General features: G+C 42.5%; 1 protein-coding gene across 1 annotated transcript in view; it reads left to right on the plus strand.

Moving 5' to 3' along the window:
* LOC143287865 (SCO-spondin-like) overlaps positions 1-23330 on the plus strand; it is a 104417-nt gene that overhangs the window by 11601 nt on the left and 69486 nt on the right. The window contains exons 7-19 of the mRNA XM_076596102.1: positions 2782-2914; positions 4572-4739; positions 5131-5186; positions 5560-5661; positions 6445-6616; positions 7631-7886; positions 9958-10111; positions 14106-14384; positions 15525-15671; positions 18108-18291; positions 19488-19707; positions 20856-21063; positions 22785-22870. Coding sequence (XP_076452217.1) covers positions 2782-2914; positions 4572-4739; positions 5131-5186; positions 5560-5661; positions 6445-6616; positions 7631-7886; positions 9958-10111; positions 14106-14384; positions 15525-15671; positions 18108-18291; positions 19488-19707; positions 20856-21063; positions 22785-22870 — 2165 coding nt within the window. The remainder of the gene's footprint in view (positions 1-2781; positions 2915-4571; positions 4740-5130; positions 5187-5559; positions 5662-6444; positions 6617-7630; positions 7887-9957; positions 10112-14105; positions 14385-15524; positions 15672-18107; positions 18292-19487; positions 19708-20855; positions 21064-22784; positions 22871-23330) is intronic.

A 23330-nucleotide genomic window follows, 5' to 3' on the forward strand; every position in this document is an offset into this window, starting at 1 on the left:
GGGAGTCGGGTTGGGGGGGTGGGTGGTGGTGGTGGGGGTTAGAAGCAGTGAGAAAAGAAAGGCAGCGTGATAGGTTCACATAGCCTGAAGGGGAAGGGGAACAGGTGGGTGTAACACGTAAAAGGAACTGGGTGATGCAAAACACGTAAACACCGAAAGTAACTATGTGCGGCGCACATAGTGAAAGAACCCGGTGCGCAACACGTAAAAGATACAAGGAGAAGGTGTGGAAACAGGCAGAGAATGGTGTGCAGTAAGTAAAGAGGGAAAGGGAACAAGATGCATAAAGGGGGAAAGGATGACGTCCAGTGATGTAAATCTGTGTTTAAAACAGCAGTGTGTAGCATGTAAAGGGGGGAAAAGACTGGCATCCAGTATGTAATGGAGGGGAAGCTTGCAGTATGCAAAGGGGGAAAATGCTGTGCAGTATGTAAAGGGGAAAACAACATTGTACAGTATGTAAAGGGAAATGGCGTGCAGCATGTAAAGGGAAAATGGTGTGCAGCATGTAAAGGGAAAATGGTGTGCAGCATGTAAAGGGAGAAATAGTGTGCAGTATGTAAAGGGAGAAATAGTGTGGTGTGCAGCATGTAAAGGGAAAATGGTGTGCAGCATGTAAAGGGAGAAATGGTGTGCAGCATGTAAAGGGAAAATGGTGTGCAGCATGTAAAGGGAGAAATGGTGTGCAGTATGTAAAGGGAGAAATGGTGTGCAGCATGTAGCTGATGTAAAAACATGGATGGACAAAAACAAGATAGACCTCAATGAAGACAAAACCGAACTCTTAGCCGTAGGAGACCTAACTCGTCTTAAGGCAGCAGAAAAGGACCCAGTTACGTTTGGCCCTGCTTCAGTAGCATTTCAAACATCAGCCAAATACCTGGGTGTGTATCTCGATCAAACCTTGACTATGAACGACCAAATTTCATTCTTGTGTCGCTCATGTAATTTTCATCTCCGAAGGCTAGCCTCAGTCAGACACTACATAACAGAGAAAAATATGGCTCAGTTGGTTTCCTCATTTGCCCTGTCCAGACTGGATTACTGCAATTCCACTCTTGCAGGTTTACCATCTTTTTCCATCAACAGACAACAGAAAATCCAGAACAATGCTGCACGACTGGTTCTCGCCAAAAAGAAATCTGATCATGTTACACCTCTGCTGAATCGGTTACACTGGCTTCCAACTGAGTCCCGCGTTCACTATAAGTTAGCAACACTCGCCTTCAAACATTTTGACAAGTCTCTTCCATTGTATCTCTCCTCTGTATTGGAAACATATGAACCGCACAAAACATTAAGATCCAGTTCTGAAAAGCTGCTTAAAGTTCCAAGGACAAATCTGAAATGTGCTGGAAATAGGTCTTTCAGAGCTCAGGTTCTCCAAATGTGGAACTATCTACCTTCATCTCTTAGAAATTCCTCTGATCTACATTCCTTTAAGTCAGATCTGAAAACTTACCTTTTCCGTAAGCATTTTTGTTCTGGGCGGAATGGTTAAACCAAGGTATGCTTGTTGGCAAGTATCTTTGTGTTAGTATTTTTGTAGTCCTGTTTTAATGCATTGTGTATTTTATGTAGTTTCAGTCTTAGATGTGATGTCATTTTTTCTATCTGGTTATTTTTAATGGGCGTGTGTGTGTGTGTGTGTGTGTGTGTGTGTGTGTGTGTGTGTGTGTGTGTGTGTGTGTGTGCGTGCGTGCGTGCGTGCGTGCGTGCATGTGTTTGTGAGGTTATAATGCTCTCGTACGCGTGTGTAAGTGTGTAGGCATATTAGTGTGTCCGAACAGAATTCTATGTAAGAAAATAAGAAATATTTTAATTCTTATGCAATTTTGTTTTTAGTGCAGTTGATATTTAATGTCAGTGTGTGTATGTCTGTAAGGGAGGGACATTTATATATATATATATATATATATATGTGTGTGTGTGTGTGTGTGTGTGTGTGTGTGTGTGTGTGTGTGTGTGTGTGTGTGTGTGTGTGTGTGTGTGTGTGTGTGTGTGTGTGGCTGTGTGTGTGTGTGTGTGTGTTCTATAAAATGCATTTTGTTTTAATCCAAGCCTTATTTACTTCATAGCTTTTATAATCTTTAGTGTGCTTTTGCATTCATGTGAACACACTGGATGTTTTCCATTGTCAGATAGCGGTTGATACGTTTTTTAAGGCATGTTTATAGTCAACTATGATGTAAGGCGCTTTGAGCAGCATTGGTGCTGGATATCGCGCCATAGAAAAACTATGTATTATTATTATTATTATTATTAAGGGAGTGCAGTATGTAAAGGGGAAATGGTGTACAGCATGTAAAGGGAGTGCAGTATGTAAAGGGAGAAATGGTGTGCAGTATGTAAAGGGGAAATGGTGTGCAGTATGTAAAGGGAGTGCAGTATGTAAAGGGAGAAATGGTGTACAGCACGTAAAGGAGAAACAGATGCTGTGGATTATGTAGAGAGGGGATGAGGGTTTGGGGGAGTGGTTAATCAAGGTGCTGTCAATGGTGCTGTCATGGCTGATGGCTAATTAAGAAGGTGAACAGTGTGCTGTGATGGCAGATGACGTTGATAAAAACCAAATAAACATAAATAAGGGGGGTGGGGGGTGGGGGAGAGTTCCTAATATAAGCAAAAACCATGGATCTCTACTTCAGTTTCTAAATAGTTGTCAATCACAAAACCAGACTCCATGATGCAGTCCCTGAATGAAATAACTACTAACTATCAAAATTCAAACTTGCAACGGGTTGCTGAATAACTGATGTGACGTTCTGTGTGACGTGGCAGGTGGTGACGGTGAGGTACATCCAGAACAACGTGGCACGGTCGCTGCTGGTTGAGGACGACACTGTGACAGTGACGGGCCCAGACGGCACGAGCGTCATCCCCATCACCAGCAGCAAGAGCAGCATCGGCAACAGTGAGTCCTTGACTGCACTGCAGTCCCTGTGTTGTCCGCTGTGGTCATCTGATCCTCTGTGTCCTGTCCTCACATCTTGTCGTCAGTGCCCACACACTGCCTCCCACACAGACAGAACGGATGAACAACGTCAGGCATTTAGGAGACACAGCGAATCGAAACAAATACATTCAGTGTTGATGCACACACCACGTACTTTTGATCACCACCACAGCCAACGTAAACATGCTCGCACACAGACAGAACAATTCACACAGTCACGGACCCACTGCTTCCTCTCTAGCTCCTATTCACACAAGCGTGTACTTTATGAACACGCACCCCCTCTGATGGAAATTGCCACAAGCATGTATTTTTGGCATGTATATTCGAATATTCGCTTTCCCCATCTACGTGACCTCGTATAATGGTCTGGATGCTAGTCTTATGGACGTGCCGACAAATCGTATAACATGGTTAACTACCAAGCGCACGTAAAAGAACCCAAGGTAACAAGAGAGCTGTCATTGGAAAAAAAAGAAAAGAAGAAGAAGAAGAAGAAGAAGAAGAAGAAGAAGAAAATGTACACATGATAGCACATACTTGCATTCAGATAGGAAAACAAAGAAAGGACAAAAAGGCGGCCACTGTAGTGTGGATGTGCTCTTTTGTGGAGAGCAATCCTATCTTCATTCAAGCAGAGAAGTATATCTATGTTAAGACGGTAGTGTGATACAATCAACCCCTTCAGTGCCAGTGGAAAAAAAAGAAGAAGAAAAAAAAAGAAACAGAAAAAAAGTAGAAATGGTGTTTCAGGTCCAAAACCAATATCCAGAACAATCCGCCCAAAAGTGAGAAAAAGGTCTTGACACAGACCACTGAGGATCCAATGTGCAATATTTTACCCTTCCAGGGCTACCTTTTGATGATGTCATCGGTGACTCACTGTGCACGTACGTAACAAATATATGGCACTTAGTTAAGGGGTTATTGCAATATAACACAATCAGTCGGTGCATAAATTTCAGTGTTGCAAATTCTCTCTCTCTCTTTCTGTATATATATATATATATATGTGTGTGTGTGTGTGTGTGTGTGTGTGTGTGTGTGTGTGTGTGGAGAGAGAGAGAGAGAGAGAGAGAGAGAGAGTGCAGTAACCTATTATCGTTGCTGGTCACTTGAACAAGGTGAGGTGGACACAACTGTACAGGGCTCAGGTGTGCTCTGTACATATTATTGACACATTGCTCTGTACATATTATTGACACATTGCTCTGTCCATATTATTGACACATTGCTCTGTCCATATTATTGACACATTGCTCTGTACATATTATTGACACATTGCTCTGTACATATTATTGACACATTGCTCTGTACATATTATTGACACATTCCTCTGTACATATTATTGACACATTGCTCTGTACATATTATTGACACATTCCTCTGTACATATTATTGACACATTGCTCTGTACATATTATTGACACATTCCTCTGTCCATATTATTGACACATTGCTCTGTACATATTATTGACACATTCCTGAAGAAGAAAAATATGTTTCGAAATACGATGACACATGCTCTTTTTCCTTCTTTCTTTTTATTTATTTATCTATTTTTGTTTTGTTTTGTTTTGTTTATTTCCATATTTTTTTTATTTGCGTTTTTCAGACATCGTGTTCAAGAAGGAAGACGAATCCGTTTTCTTCTGGATCCTGATCGAGGAGCTGTCGTTCCGCATCGACCCCAGCGGTCTCTTCATGCTCACCTTGATGAAGAACTCACCGCTGGCTGGCACCTTTTCCGGCATTTGTGGAAACGCCGATGGCAAACTGCTGAGTATGTCTTTCGTGTGTGTGTGTGTGTGTGTGTGTGTGTGTGTGTGTGTGTGTGTGTGTGTGTGTGCGCGTACGTGCGTGTGTGTGTGTGTGTGTGTGTGTGTGTGTGTGTGTGTGAGAGAGAGGAATCAGAATAACTTTTTTTTTTAATGAAATTAAAGCCATAAATCAAGGTGTGTGTGTGTGTGTGTGTGTGTGTGTGTGTGTGTGTGCGCGCGCTTGTTCGCGCGTATATGCTGCTGTGAGCAAGCGCATGCTGACCCTCTTTTTACGTATCATCGTATCAGGTATTGTCCAGATACGATGTGCTGTGACTGTGTGCTTGGAGTCTATCTCTCGGAACAAACGTGTTCCGCGACATGATCATTACACAGGTTCCATTGCTGTTTCAGATGACCGTTCCAACCTTGGTGCTTTGTTTGACGACAACACCGACACTACAGCTGCAGTAAGTGTGGTGTGGTGTGGTGTGGTGTGGTGTGGTGTGGTGTGTGTGTGTGTGTGTGTGCATGAGTGTGCGTGTGCGCACGCAGTTGCTCGTCTTTACAGTCTGAATCTGTGTGCGTGTGAATTCAAGGACTGTAAACGATTTCTGATCCATGCAAATACATACGAATTTGTATGTGAGCTATCAGAGAACTGTGCTGATTTTTTTATGTGGAAAGTAGGTATAGGTATTCATATGACATGGAGCGAGAGAGATATTCTCCCTCACACAACCTCACTGAAAGAACGATGGCACTCAGAAACATGCGTACTCATAATGAAAACGATGGTTCGCCAGAATCAAAACACACTAAAGGTTGATGCTGTGTGTGCAGTGCGGGGCTGGATTCCAGGAGTGTTCCGCTGAACTGCATGACGAGGCCACGTCAGCCTGTGACTATGTGCGCAGCAGCATGTTCCGAGCGTGTACCGATGCCGTAAGTCCCTGTTCCTTGCTACAACGCTTACACCAACAACAACATCTACAACGATATCATAAACAGCAACAGTACCCACAACACATTCGTCTCTGTCTTCATTATTATCACCATCACAATCAAAGGAAATCAAAGAAAGAAAAATGTTCGAACACCAACTAATTTGCTTATGACTTGTCAGAAAAAGTTTTCAGATTGAGAAATATTTTGATTACTTTCATTTATTGCTGTTCCTCAGTCACTGATTCAGAATCTCTCTCTCTCTCTCTCTCTCTCTCTCTCTCTCTCTCTCTCTCTCTCTCTCTCTGTGTGTGTGTGTGTGTGTGTGTGTGTGTGTGTGTGTGTGTGTGTTCTTTCTCTGTTGTGCGAAATGAGAATATGTAGGCCTAAATGAATCTATACCGCTGTCTTGTGTTCTGTGATGATACCAAAGTGCATGGAATGTCTGCGTGAGGCACGCACTTACCATCATCAATCCCAGTTATGGGTCACAGATATTGCACCAAGAGTACCCACTCAGTCTCCATCTCTGTCTAGCCATCTGCGTGCGTGTAAACTCTCAGCATGTCTGTCACTGTTTCTCTCTTTTCGTGGGTATCTCTGTGTTCGTGCGTGATTGTTTGCTCGAACCACAGCGCCTGTTGGTTTTCCACTCTCTGCCTTGCTTTGTTTTAATCCGTCTGTTCTTGTTGACGTGCTTACATGTAATTGTTTCTTCCAGCTTTCGCCTCTTCCTAAGAAGAATGAAGCGAATACAGCAATACATGTTGTTTTTCTTTGCAGGGAGTGGACCCCACGCCTTTCTACGCACTCTGTATGCGAACCTACTGCTCTGCCCGTGCCAACGGAATAGACAAAGCGGAACTGGGTCGCTGCAATGTGCTGGATATGTTCGCCCAGACCTGCTACAAAGAGGCTCACGTGGCCATCAACTGGCGATCACAGAACTTCTGTCGTCAGTATCTCTGTTTTTCTGACTCGGGTGGTGGAGGGTGGGGGAGAACGGGAGCGTTGACTGGTGTATGGGTTGAGTTATTCCCTTCTCTTTTTACCTAATAACCACATGGATTAACTGTCACAGATACGGAGATGAACAGACGACAGACGCGCGCGCGCGCGCGCACGCACACACACACACACACACACACACACACACACACACACACACACACACACACACACACACATATATATATATATATATATATATATATATATATATATATATGTGCATGTAAAAATACAGTAAAAAAAAGTTTATTTCTGTTTGTTTGTTAAATCTGTCTGTCTGTCATTCTGTCTGCCTCTTTCTCACGTTAATGATTCACAGAGAGAGAGAGAGATTGGTATAGTGATAAATAGATAGACAGATAGATAGATACACACACATACATACATACATACATACATAGAACTTTGTTTTGATCTGACAATCAACTTCAGACGAGAGGACAATCTTAATGGTACAAAATTTGAAAAAACAAAAACGACAATAAACCCCGGGCCCTCATTTCTTTCTGTCTTTTTCTGTGACAAACACCCACCTCTGCTTCATGACTAGCATTGGGTGATGGCGACTCTCGCACTGTACATGAAGAAATGAGAGCACTACTCGCAGAGATGCACATACGCACACAATATGAAGTCTTCCCATTCGACCGAATCTCGAGCGAATCCATAAGTCATTTAACTGGAGAGTCCAAACTGGCTCAGAAGCTGTTCCAGACAAAAACGGTAAAGCCGCTTGTTGTTTTCTCCAACAATAATTACTTTTACGACTGTGGTAAGGTAGCATACACCGCTGTCAACTTCACGTCACTTGTGCATGCCAAGGCGTGGTGGTCTCGGCCCCTGTTGTGTCTTTCCCGACATCCTCTCCTGTTCTTTTTCCTCTTGTCTTGTATAATGTGCTTTTCTCTCATTTTGTATTGGCAGGAGAGAAATAACCAAACAAATCAATAATTTTCAGCCAAAACCTGTCCAGAAGGCAAAGTGTATAAGACCAGTGTGCACACCAACTGCCCTCTGACCTGCGGCAAATCTCCCAAGAGCTATTTTGCCGAATCGTGCAAGACAGACGGACACGCAGGCTGTGAGTGCCCACATGGCAAGGCACGGATCAACGACACGTGTTTGGAACCCGCCCAGTGCCAGTGTGTTGGGGACGACAACCGCTACTACAACATAGACGACACCATCCAGTCCGCCGATAAATGTCTGAAGTGGTACGTGCGACGTCCAGTTTAGTTTCGTTTTTGTTCAAAACCGCACGGTTTTCAAAAGTTTTAACGTATTGTTTGTGCTTATTTTTCCATGATCATTGGGCCATTTGTTTTCTGAATCTTCATACCGAAACTGTATCATGCTGAACAAGCCAGAAATAAAACATAGTGGCGTGTGCTGGAATACATGAGCACTGCCACATTGGTCACAGGATTGGGTGTTGAGCAGCACAAAGTCCCCAGCGCTGTCGACATGGCGCAGACAGCCTTCACATTATCATAGGGTTCGACAAACTGAAAGATTCAAGGGAAATATTGCTGTCAGCCTAACACAGTAACACACTTAGTCAGACACAGCCAGTTGCCGTCAGCCTAACACAGTAACACACTTAGACAGACACAGCCAGTTGCCGTCAGCCAAACACAGTAACACACTGAGTCAGACACAGCCAGTTGCCGTCGGCCTAACACAGTAACACACTTAGTCAGACACAGCCAGTTGCCGTCAGCCTAATACAGGAACACACTTAGACAAAAAACGAATGTTATTGAGATTCACGCTGTCAGTATCATTGAAAGGGTCCGTCCTTTGGATCAGCCATGCGTCTCATTTGTTAGAACACCACAAATTAAAAAAAAAACTTACTTGCTGGGTGGAGATGGCTGGTGGCTAGTGTAAACACACAGACAGAGACAGACAAACACACAAACAAATATATAAATACATATATAATTATATATATATAATTACATATTTATCTATCTATTTATTTTAAAATCAAATTTATTATTATTTTTGTTTTGCTTGTTTTAGTTTTTTGCTTAAATGACACATTGTGAATAGACGTCAAACTGAAAAAAACAAAACACAACACAACACAACACACACACCGCAACAGACTTTGCATCTTTGATTTCACCATACTCAGTGTTGAATTTTTCTATCCTTCTTTGTCGACTAATTCTCTTTTATTTACTTCGTAGCTTTTTATAATCCCGTGCAATGGAGACATTGATATCTTTATAAGAAAATAGAGCGTCCTAGATGTTTTGATAGTATATACAGAATAATTATTTCCCGTTTCAGATTTTATTTCATATTGCTATTAAAGCAGGTTTCCGGACAGTGTGCTTTATAGTTTCTATTATGATAATTATTATGATTATGATTACTGGGTGGTTTTTTTGTGTGTGTGTTTTTCTTTTTGCTGCCTCATCATTACTCCCACGCCGCTCATTTAGATTCCCCCATACACGGCCACACCCGGGTTCGTCCGTCGCAGTTCTAGCGTCGGCAGTCCACAGGAAACCATCGATGTTAGGTCGCCAGGAGGCCAATAATGGCTTAGTTGCGGAGCCAGACTGAGTGAGCGTCCCTCCCAGAGTGGAGACCGCCACCACGTCCCTCAAACAACAGCCCCCCATGAATCTGCCGACACTGACGACATTGACAGGACTCACCCCAAGCACGGAAGTTGAGGGGTATCGAAACAGGTCACCATGAGAGCAGGGCATGAAAGGCCGCAGACTTTGAGACTATTTTGTTTATATTGATGACGATGAAGGAGGAGGAGGATGACGATGATGATGATGATGTTGCTATGGAGGTCCATTTTGGTTTGGGACTGCGTGACAAGGCTGTACTCTACGCTTCCTGTCATAATGATATCCCAGGCCCGAGAGATACAGACACTTACAGTGTTGGTCAGGTAATTAGAGCAACACACCCAAAGACGCATCCTTGAAGTGGATGACACTCGACTGTGTGGTCCCAGTCTCCCTATTTAAGCCCACAGCACACTCAGCTCTGGGTAGGAGCCGGCCACGGGCCGAAAAACCCACCTCCGCTGGGATTCGAACCCGCGTCCTCCCAGCCGTCAGTCCGCGACGCTAACCACTTCGCCACGGCGGCTGGTATGATTACTGTTATTATCATTTATTCAAATCATTATCATCTTCTTACAAGAGCCGACCTCTTTGTCTTGACCTCTGGGTTTCATGAGGTATGACAGAAATATTCAGTAGAGCAGTATCAATGAGGTTGTAGGCAGTGACCTTTGATTCGTTGTGACAGCACCTGTGGAGCCTACGGTCTGTGGGATTGTGAAGACAGCAGGGCACAGTGCATGGGGTCCTGCTCTGTGCTGGGCAACACCGTGCACACCTTTGACGGCCTGACGTACGCCTTTGAGGCCGACTCATGCGCTCTCACTCTGATGCAGGACCGGGTACGTTCTGCCTCTCGAGTCTGTACCCTCCTCTCGTCTTCCTCTCCACCTGCTTTCTTTCCCTTTCACTTCCGGAACTGTTTAGAATTTTGTAAAATAATCACCAACCTCTAAAAAAAATCACAAAATTGAAATCATGTTCAGAAGTATGTAAAAGTATATCAGGCCAGGGAATTTAGATTAAAATTTGCGTTAGGTCAAAATGTCTGCAACAAAACTGTTCTTTTTACGATAAAATAGAATAAATGATACTGATCACTCTGATATAAAGTTGACCACTGTGGGGGGAAGGGGGGGGGGGATAAGTAGATTTTGATTTTTAATGTCCAGAATCGAATGTTTTTATTACTTCTGCCTGTGTGAGAGCGCTTTACAAAGAGTCGTAAGGCAAGAACATGCGAAGGTTACGCAAGCGGGGTATAAAGGGTCGCCAGAGGAAAGCGTTCAGCGAGGTACAGTACATGTGACTGACTGCTGCCGCGCTGATGCTGATCTGTGAGCAGGTCACTGCGGCAGACAACTGATTCTGAACAGTATGCTAGGAACAGAGCTCTCTTGTATGATTTATGTCACTTGACAAAGGTTTTCCTCTTTATCTGAAGAATTGTGATCAAAACACCGGATTCTTTGTATCTTTCTATTCGATCAGTCAACAGAAAACTGATTAGCGTTATCCTCACAGTGAACAAATATGTAGGATGGCAGAAAATCAAAATGTAATAAAAGTAAGACTATGAGAAAAAACCAAACCAAACAACAACAACAACAAACAACAACTAAAAATAAGGAATTTTATTATCTGCGTAAAGCAGAACCGAGGTACATGTGTTCCGTGTCCGAATGTGACTCCTGACTACATCTCAAGCACTGCTAAACATGAAATGCTTCAAACTTAATGAATTTTAAGAAATTCATTCACAATCAATGTATAGTTTGGTTTTTCAGAACATGTGTGATGTAAAATGTGGCTGTTCAAATCAACTTCTGCAAAACAATAAGCGCGTGGGGACTACAACGAATTTTTTCGTTCCACACTTCCGCCGTCTGTCTCTGTGAACTGATAAACTACATCATTTCGTGATATAACTTCACCAGACAGCAAAAGCTGGAATCAAGGTAATTTAAGGGGGTGGTTTTCTACTTTGAACTTTGTTGTTTGGAACTTTTGATGTAACAAGTCTTCAACTGAAAGCTGTCTTACCGAACAACATGCTTTGACTTGGTTCGAAATCTTACGCCAGTATCCGAATATTACCGCATCTCGCCATGTGTCAGAAACAGTGATTGTGTCTAAACTTAATCGGATGAGAGAAAAATGTACAAACAAACCATAATAACGACGAAATTAACATACACATTTTTTTTTTTTTTTTTTTAATATAGCAACCACGGTGTGCGAATGAACATATCGGAGATGTCTGTGTAACATGTGTACATTTCACACACTGTCGGAAACAACACATTATCTGAATCTGTGTTCAAACACACACGATTGAAGGGTGTTTGTCAAAGCGATTTACACTTTCCTGCGATGAATCCGCATGATTTATGTGAAAACAGTTCTAATTTTGTTTACATGTATATTTTTATTGGGTCGTTTACATGCACAGAAGTAACACGGAAAAGCGGAACTGAAAATTAATATGCGACGTCCACTGCATTTAAATAGTTGAATGGACTTTTTTCTCCAGAAAATGAGTGTATGTGCTACAGAAGATAGATGTGTTGACCACCTGTTGCAAGTAAAGAACGTGTAGTGTATTCATGAATGTGCTTGTTTTTATTTAATTTATTTATTTATTTTATTTTATTGATGATCAATGTTTTATTATCACAACAAATGAATATAGATCAGGTTTGTATTTACTGGATTTTAATCAGGTTTGTACTTATTTGTTTATGACCAGTTCATGTTCAGACACATTGCCATGTCACAAAACGGCGCCGAAATTTTCAACACATTTAAGACACAAGAACAAATTATATTCTCACAAAATTGTTGCAGTCATTTCTCAAATGAATTACAATCCTGATAACATGTGAAACATTTGAATAATCATTGTAAACACATGTTAAAACTGAATCAGACTGAGAGACCCCCTTTTCCAACAAAGTTCTGGAGACTGACCCATTTTCATCTTCGAGGCAGTCTTTGCTCTTCATGACTATCTGATGCACTTCATGTTACCACCTTCATACTCCAGCCAGATACATTTTCTTTCCCACGCTAAACTGACGTGTCTACTGCGCCAGGGTTCGTGAGTCACATTTGCAAATACGACTTCATTTCCAAAGAAAAAAAATTCATACCGTTTTTTTTACATCAAGACATGATGTTGGTCGATTTTGCCATCATCTGCCTTCCATGCTTTCTGAATTAATTGTCTGGACAGTGCTCCGACAATATTCATTGAAACAAACCCAGTTAACACGTATTTAGATATTCATATACTACACGTTAATAAGCAGAGCATGAAGTGTTTCCAAGTTGTGCATTGTGTAAAATGTCAACATTAAATGATCCCGTGCTGCCTTCGTAAATTCACTTTTACAGTCGGTATAATACCGATTTCATTCTTTATGAAATGTCATGACTGGTGAGAAACTGTAAAATATTCATAAAAGCAAATTTGCGTTTTCTACCAATTTAGTATATTATAGATAAAATTAGAAATGTTTGTTTCCTTTTGACCCCAAAGAGTTCTGTTATTTTCTGTACGGAATCTGTCATCTACCGCAGTGACCTACTAACGGAGGTATAGAATAGCATCAGTGCGGCAGCAGTCTGTCACAAGTACCGCGCTAAACGCTTTCCTCTGGCGACCCCTTATACCGCGTTTGCGTAACCCTGGCTTGCTCTTGCCTTGCGACTCTTTGTAAGGCACTCTCTCGTGGCCAGAAGTGTGACAAATAATTATTAAAAATCAAAATCTAATTATGTTCCCGCCCACCTACAGCGGTCAACGTTATGTCCGTGTGATCAGTATGATTTATTTTATTTTATCGTGAAAAGAACGGTTTTTTTGCACACATTTCGACCATTTTTGTATCTGCCCTGGACTATATGTTTTCTTGAATGAAAATGAATGGAGAATATAATGATTATAACTTCAAAGTTGACAGGATGAGATAACTCCCAATTAGGGGAAGGTAACTAGGATTTAAAAAAATACACAAAATATTTTGAAAAAAAAGAAGAAATTTCAAGTTTGTTTATTTTACGTTGGAAAGAGTGCAAAAAATATCAGCAAATATGTTATGCACAACAACCAAGTGCAATTATGTTGTTTCAAGGACTATCATGTTGCTTTAAACATAATCACTATTCACAACCACTCACATACACACCCTCACACACGCACACCCACCCAAACACCCACAAACACTATTACACAATATTACAACACAAAAGCTCACTGTAAACAATAGTTTGGCTTGAAGCTTTCATCTGGAGGGATTCATAGTAAATGAAAACCCCAAAATGAAGATTTCAAGCTACAGTATCGGGCTTTTTTTTTAACCACTTCTAACACGACCCCACCCCTTCCTGTTGATGTACCTTGTGGCATGTAATCATCATCAAGAGAACCAGAATCAACTTCAAAGTACTTTTTGGTTGAGCCAGTGCATCAGTGGAGGGTTTAGAGGCTCGAACTAGCGTATCCCTTGCGCCACGCAAATCCATTGGTCACAGTGTCGGTTTACAACATTGTGCATCTGCCACTCTTGCCAGTGACAGACTGGCGTTGACTTATTCTTTGTTGTTGTTTTCAAGTTTCTCCAAGGTCTTGATTGCAGTTCATGTTAGTGCGTCAGCGTTCCGCGGTAATTTCAGGAATTGGTACCAAAGTGTTGAGACCCCCTTCTGCACATCACTATATTATATTTTTGGCAAAACCATCAGATATCCCAAACGGATTTAGACCCAGTCTGTCACAGAACAAACAGATGTTTCGTTTCTTATTGTAACCATTATCGATACATCCCTCAACAGGACGGCGGTACCAAGATTGAACTGCTGGCCAAGGAATGCAGTGGCGGTCAGACGTGTCTGCACGGAGTGCGCGTGACTGTGGACGGCAAGACAGGCTCTGTCATTGTGGGTCATGAAGGGGAAGGCATCATCGACAACGCTTTCGGCAGCCTCAACCTGTTTATCCGGAGGGTGTCACAGAACTACTACGTCATTGACCTCAACCCAGGCATCCGTGTCTTTGTCAGCACGAGCGGCATGGTGCAGATCAAGGCTCAGACCGCTCTGTTTAAAGACATGGTGAGTGGCACTTCTCTGTTACAGCTGTACGAGTGGTGTACAGACATGGTGAGTGGCACTTCTCTGTTACAGCTGTACGAGTGGTGTACAGACATGGTGAGTGGCACTTCTCTGTTACAGCTGTACGAGTGGTGTACAGACATGGTGAGTGGCACTTCTCTGTTACAGCTGTACGAGTGGTGTACAGACATGGTGAGTGGCACTTCTCTGTTACAGCTGTACGAGTGGTGCACACAACGGTCAGAAAATGTGCAGCGCATGTAAACGACAGCGTTACGCTTTCTTCAGCAGCAGCCACACCAAACACAGCTACGATTACTACTGTCATTAATGCTTAAAGTGCTAGAACGTTTGTCGCTGTAACAACTATTCCTGGTCTGACTATAATTGATAAGTATGTAGACAGACAGCCAGACTTACAGATACGTAGACAGATATACAGACAATAGGTAGGCATCTTAAATGTCAGACATTTTACAATATTATGGAAGACCCAGCAATAGTTTAAAGGCTAGAAATTTCGCAGTCTTATTCAAAAGGTGTTTATTCAATAATCGCTGTTGCTCTTACTGAAACAAAGGATACAACTTAAGGCATTGCAGTTTAGTGTTTCAAATTAACTTCTATAAAGCATGGTAAATAAGTAAATAGGGCCTAGGTCTACATGCCAACAAAATTCATCATCTCCAGAGTCCAATTTAAAAATCTCGAATATTTTTTTTCAAATTTCTTTTAATTTACTCCACATTTCATGAATATCATTTTAGTTTGGGACTTCCTGCCAGACACAAATGGCATCATCAAAAGAAGGGAAATAACTCTGGAAGGCTGACATTTCACATATTGGGTGGTTTTTATCCATCTCAATTTTTGGCTGATTGTTCCGGATGTTGTTGATATGACCCAAAACAGCACTTTCAACTGTTTTTATCGATTTATGTATCTATTTATGTATCTATTTATGTATTTATTCATATTTTTATCGGCAGCCATGGGGTAATAGACTCAGGTCGACTATCATTGAAATGTTTTCATAATTAATTCTACCGGACCAGTACTCTGCTTTCTGTAACGGCCACGCAGTCTGTGCAGTAGGCTATTTACAATGGGAACATAAACACTTGTTGCTTGTTTTAACAGACATACGGCTTGTGCGGTACTCTCAACGGGGACATCAAAGACGAGATGACGTCAGCACAGGGCGGTGGCGTTCCGGAAAACACGTTCCTCTCGATCTACAGTGACTGCATCAACCCCGTCAAAAAGCCCATCGACTCCACCTCCAGCGTGAGTTTTCTCTGTTCCATGTTTCAGTTTGATTGATTGATATGGATACTTGTATAACGCCTATCCTCAGTCGGAGACCAAGCTCGAAGCGCTTTACAAACATGGGGTCATTTGCACAACAGGCTGCCTACCTGGGTAGAGCCGACTGACGGCTGCCACTGGGTGCTCATCATTCGTTTCCCGTGTCATTCAATCAGATTTCAAGCACGCACACATACACACTCGGACATACATGTAACATGGTCACGTTTGTTGCTTTACATTCTGTTTTGAGTATGTAACTTGACATACTTTCATGAACATATATTATGATTTGGCATGCTGAAGAAACAAAAAGGGTACTATTTTCGGTGTATTTCGTGGTTGTTCCTCACGACATTCATGGAATGAAGTTGATTTTGTGATTAAACGCATACTTATCGTTATTGTAACTTCCACACCACAAAGGCACATATCAAAATTAAATTGCAAAAAGAGTCTTTGAAAAGTAAAATATTATTCCTTTTTTTTCTCACGAACACAATGGAGAGTAGTATGGACCATTTATTTTTCCACGTTCTTTTCACCAGCGGCAGATATGACTAACGTTAATGTTCCGCTTCATATGACCGCAATTTTGTTTTATAGTTTCTTTAACGATTCACTTATGGGTTTATTATTTTGTCTCAAAAGAAGAGCTATTTTAGTGTCAATCCCGCTTGGGTTGCTGAAGGCCTTGCCGTTCTTGTTCGCTGTTATACGAACTCCAAACAAAAACAAGAGAGGCAAGGCCTTCAAGACACTTGTGATACACTTAAAAAAAAAAATGTAATCGTTTAAATGTGTTCTGTATTTGTTATTATAAAGCTTCGCGTTTAAAAAAAAAAAGAAAAAAAAGAAGAAGTCCTAACCAGATTCGAACACCGCGTGTTTAGGTGAGAAGAAACTGCCTTATCCATTACACTATCGTGGCTCCTTAACTGACGTTCTAAAATTTAACATTTGAACATGCTTTTTTAAAGGGCGATCAATCAGTTGCGGTATTCGCAGTGAGAACGCTGTTTAAATCATATTATTCTGGTGTATCTTGGGCATTCAAAAAATCTTTAAGGGCAATAAAAAATTCTTTTTATAGGCTATCGCCAAAATCACACTGCAACATTTAGCCGTTTTCACTAGATCTAGATAGATGTACAAGTTTAGTTACACCCGCCGGGAATGTAGTACGACACGGTCAATTCAATTTCTCTGTTATGTTCATTCTAGTTTTCTAGTTTTAAAGTTGATATGAAAATTTAGTGTTTTGTTAAACTAATAACATGTAGAGCCAAGTATAAGTACTTCTAAACGTCGTAAGAAGTGAGAAGGACTTCATTTTGAGAAAAGTCAAGACTGGAAATTTTTTCGTTTCATCGTGATCAGTTCAAGGGTATTAACTCGCATGGTTTACAATTTTTAACTGTGAATTCCGACTGATTCTGTGGATATTTTTATGGCAGTTTGGGGCATAATCCAGTAAGTGATGAGGCGTTCACAAATCTTTCTTTGAATAAATATTTAACGGTCTCCTTCTCCAACTTTCCATCACATGTTATCGTGTATTGTCCATATAGGATTGAACGGGCAGGTCAACAACTTGAAACAAAATGGCGTCGTTCGCGTTCGCGAAGAATATGAGCACGCGCTTTGAATGTGTATAAATATGTGTACGCAACTGATTTTTGCCCATGACCTTCAGGGCTCAGCCAACAGATCTGTAAAGTCCACTCGTCGTATTGATTTTATTATTTTCCGAAAAAGACCACTTGGGCGAATGAACATAGTGTAAGCCCTGTACACTGAGAGTAAAACACAAGCTTTTTGTGTATTGAGTATAATTTCAAAATGTAATGTTTAAGCTGAGAAAGATCAGTTTAAAGCAAATTAAGTCCCCTAGCATTGATTACAGAGTAATTTCCCTTTTTTACTATATGCACCAAAACGTTTGCAAAATAAATAAAACTTCCATGCTTAGCAAAAGAAGTTCCTGTTTGAACAAAAAATGATAATAATGACTACTCTTGTTGTTGTGTCAGAATATCAGATCAAAGTGCCAAGTTTAGAGAATACAAAAATTATAAATATAACAGTATATGCAGTTTGCTTATAATTAGGTTTCATTTTTTTGGTGCCCATCCCAGAGGTGCAATATTGTTTTAAACAAGATGACTGGAAAGAACTGAATTTTTCCATATTTTTATGCCTAATTTGGTGTCAACTGACAAAGTATTTGCAGAGAAAATATCAATGTTAAAGTTTACCACGGACACACACACACACACACACACACACACACACACACACACACACACACACAGACAACCGAACACCGGGTTAAAACATAGACTCACTTTGTTTACACAAGTGAGTCAACAATAAGACAGAGTATGCATTTAGGATTCTTTTTCCTCTCCGCAGAGTCCGCTGTGTGACAGTCTGGACGAAGCCACCATGCCGGCCACAGGTCACGTGAACCTGGACACCATCAAGAAGCTGTGTCACAACAAGGACACCCGTGAGGAGCAGTGCCAGGTCTTCCAGGCGCTTGCCCTGTCCCTCAGAATGAGCATCGCTCAGCTGTTAGGGGACGGCCACGAATGTAGTGAGTTGTGTGGTGTGGTATGGTGTGGTGTCGGTGTGGTGTGGTGTGGTGTGTGTGGTGTGATGTGGTGTGGTGTGGTGTGGTATGGTGTGTGTGGTCTGGTGTGGAGTGGTGTGGTGGGGTGTGGTATGGTGTGGTGTGGTGTGGTATGTGTGGTGTGATGTGGTGTGGTATGGTGTGTGTGGTGTGATGTGGTGTGATGTGGTGTGGTGTGGTATGGTGTGGTGTGTGTGGTGTGGTGTGGTATGGTGTGTGTGGTGTGATGTGGTGTGGTGTGGTATGGTTGGTGTGGTGTGGTGGGATGTGGTATGGTGTGGTGTGGTGTGGTGTGGTATGGTGTGTGTGGTGGTGTGGTATGGTGTGTGTGGTCTGATATGGTGTGGTGTGGTGTGTGTGGTGTGGTGTGTGCGGTATGGTGTGGTATGGTGTGTGGTGTGGTATGGTGTGGTGTGGTGTGGTGTGGTGTGGTATATGTGTGGTTTGGTATGTTGTGGTGTGGTATGGTGTGGTGAGGTATGGTGTGGAATGGTGTGTGTGGTGTGGTATGGTGTGTGTGGTGTGGTGTGTGTGGTGTGGTGTGGTGTTGTGTGGTGTGGTGTGGTGTGGTGTGGTATATGTGTGGTTTGGTATGTTGTGGTTTGGTATGTTGTGGTGTGGTATGGTGTGGTGAGGTATGGTGTGGAATGGTGTGTGTGTTGAGGTATGGTGTGGTGTGGTGTGGTGTGTGTGGTGTGGTGTGGTGATGTGTGGTGTGGTGTGGTGAGGTATGGTGTGGTGTGATGAGGTATGGTGTGGTGTGGTGTGGTGATGTGTGGTGTGGTGTGGTGTGGTGTGGTGTGGTGTGATGTGGTATGGTGTGGTGGTGGTGGTGGTGGTGGTGGTGGTGTGTGTGTGTGTGTGTGTGTGTGTGTGTGTGTGTGTTGTAGCTATCATGGTTACATCCAACTTCTCATAAATCAATATTAGACAGACAGACAGACACAGACACACATACACACACGCGCGCGCACTCATATACCAATAGAGAATGGGGTGGGTGGAGAGAGAGAGAGAGAGAGAGAGAGAGAGAGAGAGAGAGAGAGAGAGAGAGTCATACGCCGAGTCAGTGCATGCGACATGGTTGATGATTTCCACATCTCAGAGTTACTGTCTCCATCAATGGAATAAGATCGTGAACCATCTCCGTCTCATTGCAGTGCAATGTGAGGAAAGAGAGCGAGAAGTGTGCGACTCTAACTGTCTGGACCTTGCCTATCCCTACTGCCGTGAGGAGACCATCTATGACTGCGGCTGTGGTGATGGCCAGTACTACAAAGACAACGACTGTGTCAACAAGATGGGCTGTGGATGTTACGATCTGAACACTACCACAGTCATTCCCTCTGGCAAAACGCACGTTACAGGATGCATGGAATGGTAACCAGAATATTCGTTCTTTATTCTAACCTGTTCCAATAGACGTCTTATCATTCTCTCTCTCTGTGTGTATGTGTGCGCGCGCGCGCGCGCGCGTGTGTGTGTGTCCTCCTTTCTCCCTTCCACTGAGTGGCTATGGCATTAAAGTCTCCACTTTTTTGCACAATTAAGTTCAGTTCAGTTCAGTTGCTCAAGGAGGCGTTACTGCGCTCGGACAAATCCATATATGCTACACCACATCTTCTAAGCAGATGCCTGACCAGCGGCGCAACCCAATGCGCTTAACCAGGCCTTGAGGGAAAATAAAATGAAATAAACTAACTAGATGAATGAATGTTGCAAATAATACATGGTGAATAAAATGAAGACGTATATTGATAAATATAACAAAAGAAAAAAGATAATAATATCAACATGAACCAATATATGAATAAATAAATAAATAAATGAATATTAACACACACATACACACACACACACACACACACACGCACGCACACACACACACACACACAGACACGCACGCACACACACACACATACACGCGCGCGTGCGCGCGCGAGCGCGAGCACACACACATACACACACACATGTACAATAATATAAGCAGCAGCAAGAAACAATCTTTCCAAACCGTGCTACTAATACTATTGCCCACAGAAATGAGGTCGACTCTTTGCGTGGGCGGGCGGTCCGCGGAACGTGGTGTTACAAGACTCTTTTGATAAAAAAAAAAAAAAGTACTTTCAATTGTTGCGCAATGCTGTCTGGAGACCTTTATTGAATTAGCTCGGTTCTTATGATTATCATCCCAGAAGATATTGATGCTTCCTCTTTTAACGTGCCCCCAGGTGCTCAAGTTCTGAGTCACCTCGTGTCTGTCGTTTCTATGGTCTCCGCGCGCTTGTTTATGATAATACCTTAAAGACTGCCGCTCTTTGTTTAAATAGCCTGATGGTTTCCCCAATAGTTCCCAGTATTTGTTGGACCTGTCTGTATATTTCCTGCAAGCAGTTCAGCCCTTCAGATGATTCTCAGAACTGTGCTTCGTTGTCACCGTTCTTTCTCTGTTCACGATTTTAAGTATGGTACTTGATGCCGTATTTGTGTTTGTTCATGTTTAATTCTGTGGAGATTTGTGCTGGCAGCACATGCGCAGGGTATCAGCTGGAGTGCGAGTCCGCTTGCGAGGAGGTGATATGTGCCGAGGGCCAGACTCCATGGTCAGAGATCGAGGACGACCCAGACTGTACGCGGAAGATGTGCCCCAAGGAGTACGAAGTGAAGAGAGAGTGTGTCAAAGACGCTCGGAACTTCCAGCAGTGCTACTGTCCCCCCAACACCTTCCAGACTCAGGTACATTCTGCTAGAGCCTTTCCTGCTGGGAAGAAGTCTGCGACGTTTGTAGGAGTACAGGGCTTGTGTGTGTGTGTGTGTGTTGTGTGTGTGTGTGTGTGTGCGTGTGTGCGTGTGTGTGTGTGCGTGTGTGGGTGTGTGTATGCGTACGTGCATGTGTGGATGTGTGTATGTGTGTGTGTGTGCGTGCGTGCGTGCGTGTGTGTGTGTGTGCGTGTGTGGGTGTGTGCGTGCGTGCGTGCATGTGTGTGTGTGTGTGTGTGTGTGTGTGTGTGTGTGTGCACTATAACTAGATGTATGTGTTTCGGTTGTCGTGGACACACCTGTTCACCATACTTGACAGTGATGACATGTCAGCTGAACAGTGGAACCAGACGGAACTCATTTACGTATTACTGAACAGGAAGGAAGTTGATTGTCTGTATGAGGCGCCGTGGCAGAGTCCCTTTGGCGTTGGACTTCTGATCCAGTGCTCACCAGTAATCGGGGTTTGAGGCCCCGTTTCGGCATAGTATTGTGTCTGTGTCCTTATGGGAGGCACGTTCCTCATATTTTCCCTCGCTCAGTGCAGGTGTGAATTCGTACCTGACTTCGGTTGGGTAAGGTAAAAACTGTGGAAGGAGAGGATTGGACCGCGTCTTCCAATACCGAGCCCAAGACACACCTTATATGAATTCACTTCCCCCATGACCATAAAAGCCTGAGACATTTAACCTGTTCACTACCAGGGAACTCATGTGCAAGGCCTTCGCCATGGATTTTCAGTGTAGATGGTTATAAATTAACAAATAAAATCTACAGGCTATATTGTTTGTCAAAATACTCAAACCATATTTTTTTCTAAATGGAAACTGACTGTTAAAACACTTTTGAAATTATGGGATGTATACATTATGATTTTGAACTGGTTAAATAACGAAGTATACGCCGGTATTTTAGCTATGTAGTTTTACGTTTCATGAGACATGGAACGATCATCGTGAACGAAATCATTTATCAACAAAAAACGATTAACAACACAAACAAGCATACAAACAAAGCCCCACCAAATAAGAGTCCTGGTGCCCGGAGTGTTGCAATCGACTGCACACATTTTGAAACAATTCCAATGTGTGCTATCATCAGAGTCCCACACCCACACCCCGATTTCCTCCTCCTCTCCCTCTTCCCCCCACTACTTCTCTTTAAGGCATCCTTTCGGCTTTGATGTTCTCCTTTTCCTTTCCTACGCCCACTCACCAGACCACGGTCCTGCCATTATACACGAACCGTTTCAACAATTTTCAGGCTCGTGTTACGCCGCTGTGTGTGTCAAAATCAGGCCAGTCAGTATTTGCGATAATCATAATCATATTCGCATTTTGCTTGACTGAAGTCGACCAATGAGACTGGTGTCATCAGCCCTGTGTGTGCTCGTCCGCTGATCCGGCCAGCAGTTGGGCACCGCTTTCAGCCACAAATCACACCAAACACCATTATTACCAGGACTGTTTTCATGAGTATTCATGATTGACTTGCAGTCTTATGACAAAAAACGTGTTTTTAACTTTTTTGAATATCTTTTTTATAACAACAACTAGTGCTGTAATTATTTTTGTGACATCCACCCTATCATGCAGATTTATATGACGTTGTATGGTATACCATTAATACGTAGCTATACCATTCATACATATACTATGTGAATATAAACCATTATGTATGCCGCTGTGTGCCGGCAGACGGATGAGTGCGTGGAGTTCTGCCCATGCTATGAAAACGGCTGGAGAGCCCACAACGACACCATCATGCGACAGTGCAAGACAAAGTGAGTTCAAAATATCCCTACGATAGAACACACAGATCAGCAGGGATACAGCTCATGTCGTGTTATATGATGCGGTGTGAATGGACATTCATAATGGTTTTTTGTTTGTTTGTTTGTTTGTTTTTGTTTTGTTTTGTTTTTAATACAAAATTTAGGATTGAAATTTACTGGTCATTATCTCTCTGCTGCCTCTGTGCCTCTGTCTGTCTGTCTGTCTGTCTGTCTCTCTCTCTCTCTCTCTCTCTCTCTCTCTCTCTCTCTCTCACTGTGTCTCTCTGTAACACATATGAAGTCCAAGATATATTATAATACTGTTTATTTTCAGTATGGCTGGTACTTATGTAAAAGCATTGATTGATGTATATAGGACGTTTACGTGTGGTCATATTAATTTTCCATGGGGCTACACCGCTATTTCAGCAATGTGAAGGGCATTAAAGTTTTTGGCGTGAACCGTCAA

This window comes from Babylonia areolata, chromosome 12 (assembly GCF_041734735.1).
Source record: "Babylonia areolata isolate BAREFJ2019XMU chromosome 12, ASM4173473v1, whole genome shotgun sequence".
NCBI classification, from domain to species: domain Eukaryota; kingdom Metazoa; phylum Mollusca; class Gastropoda; order Neogastropoda; family Buccinidae; genus Babylonia; species Babylonia areolata.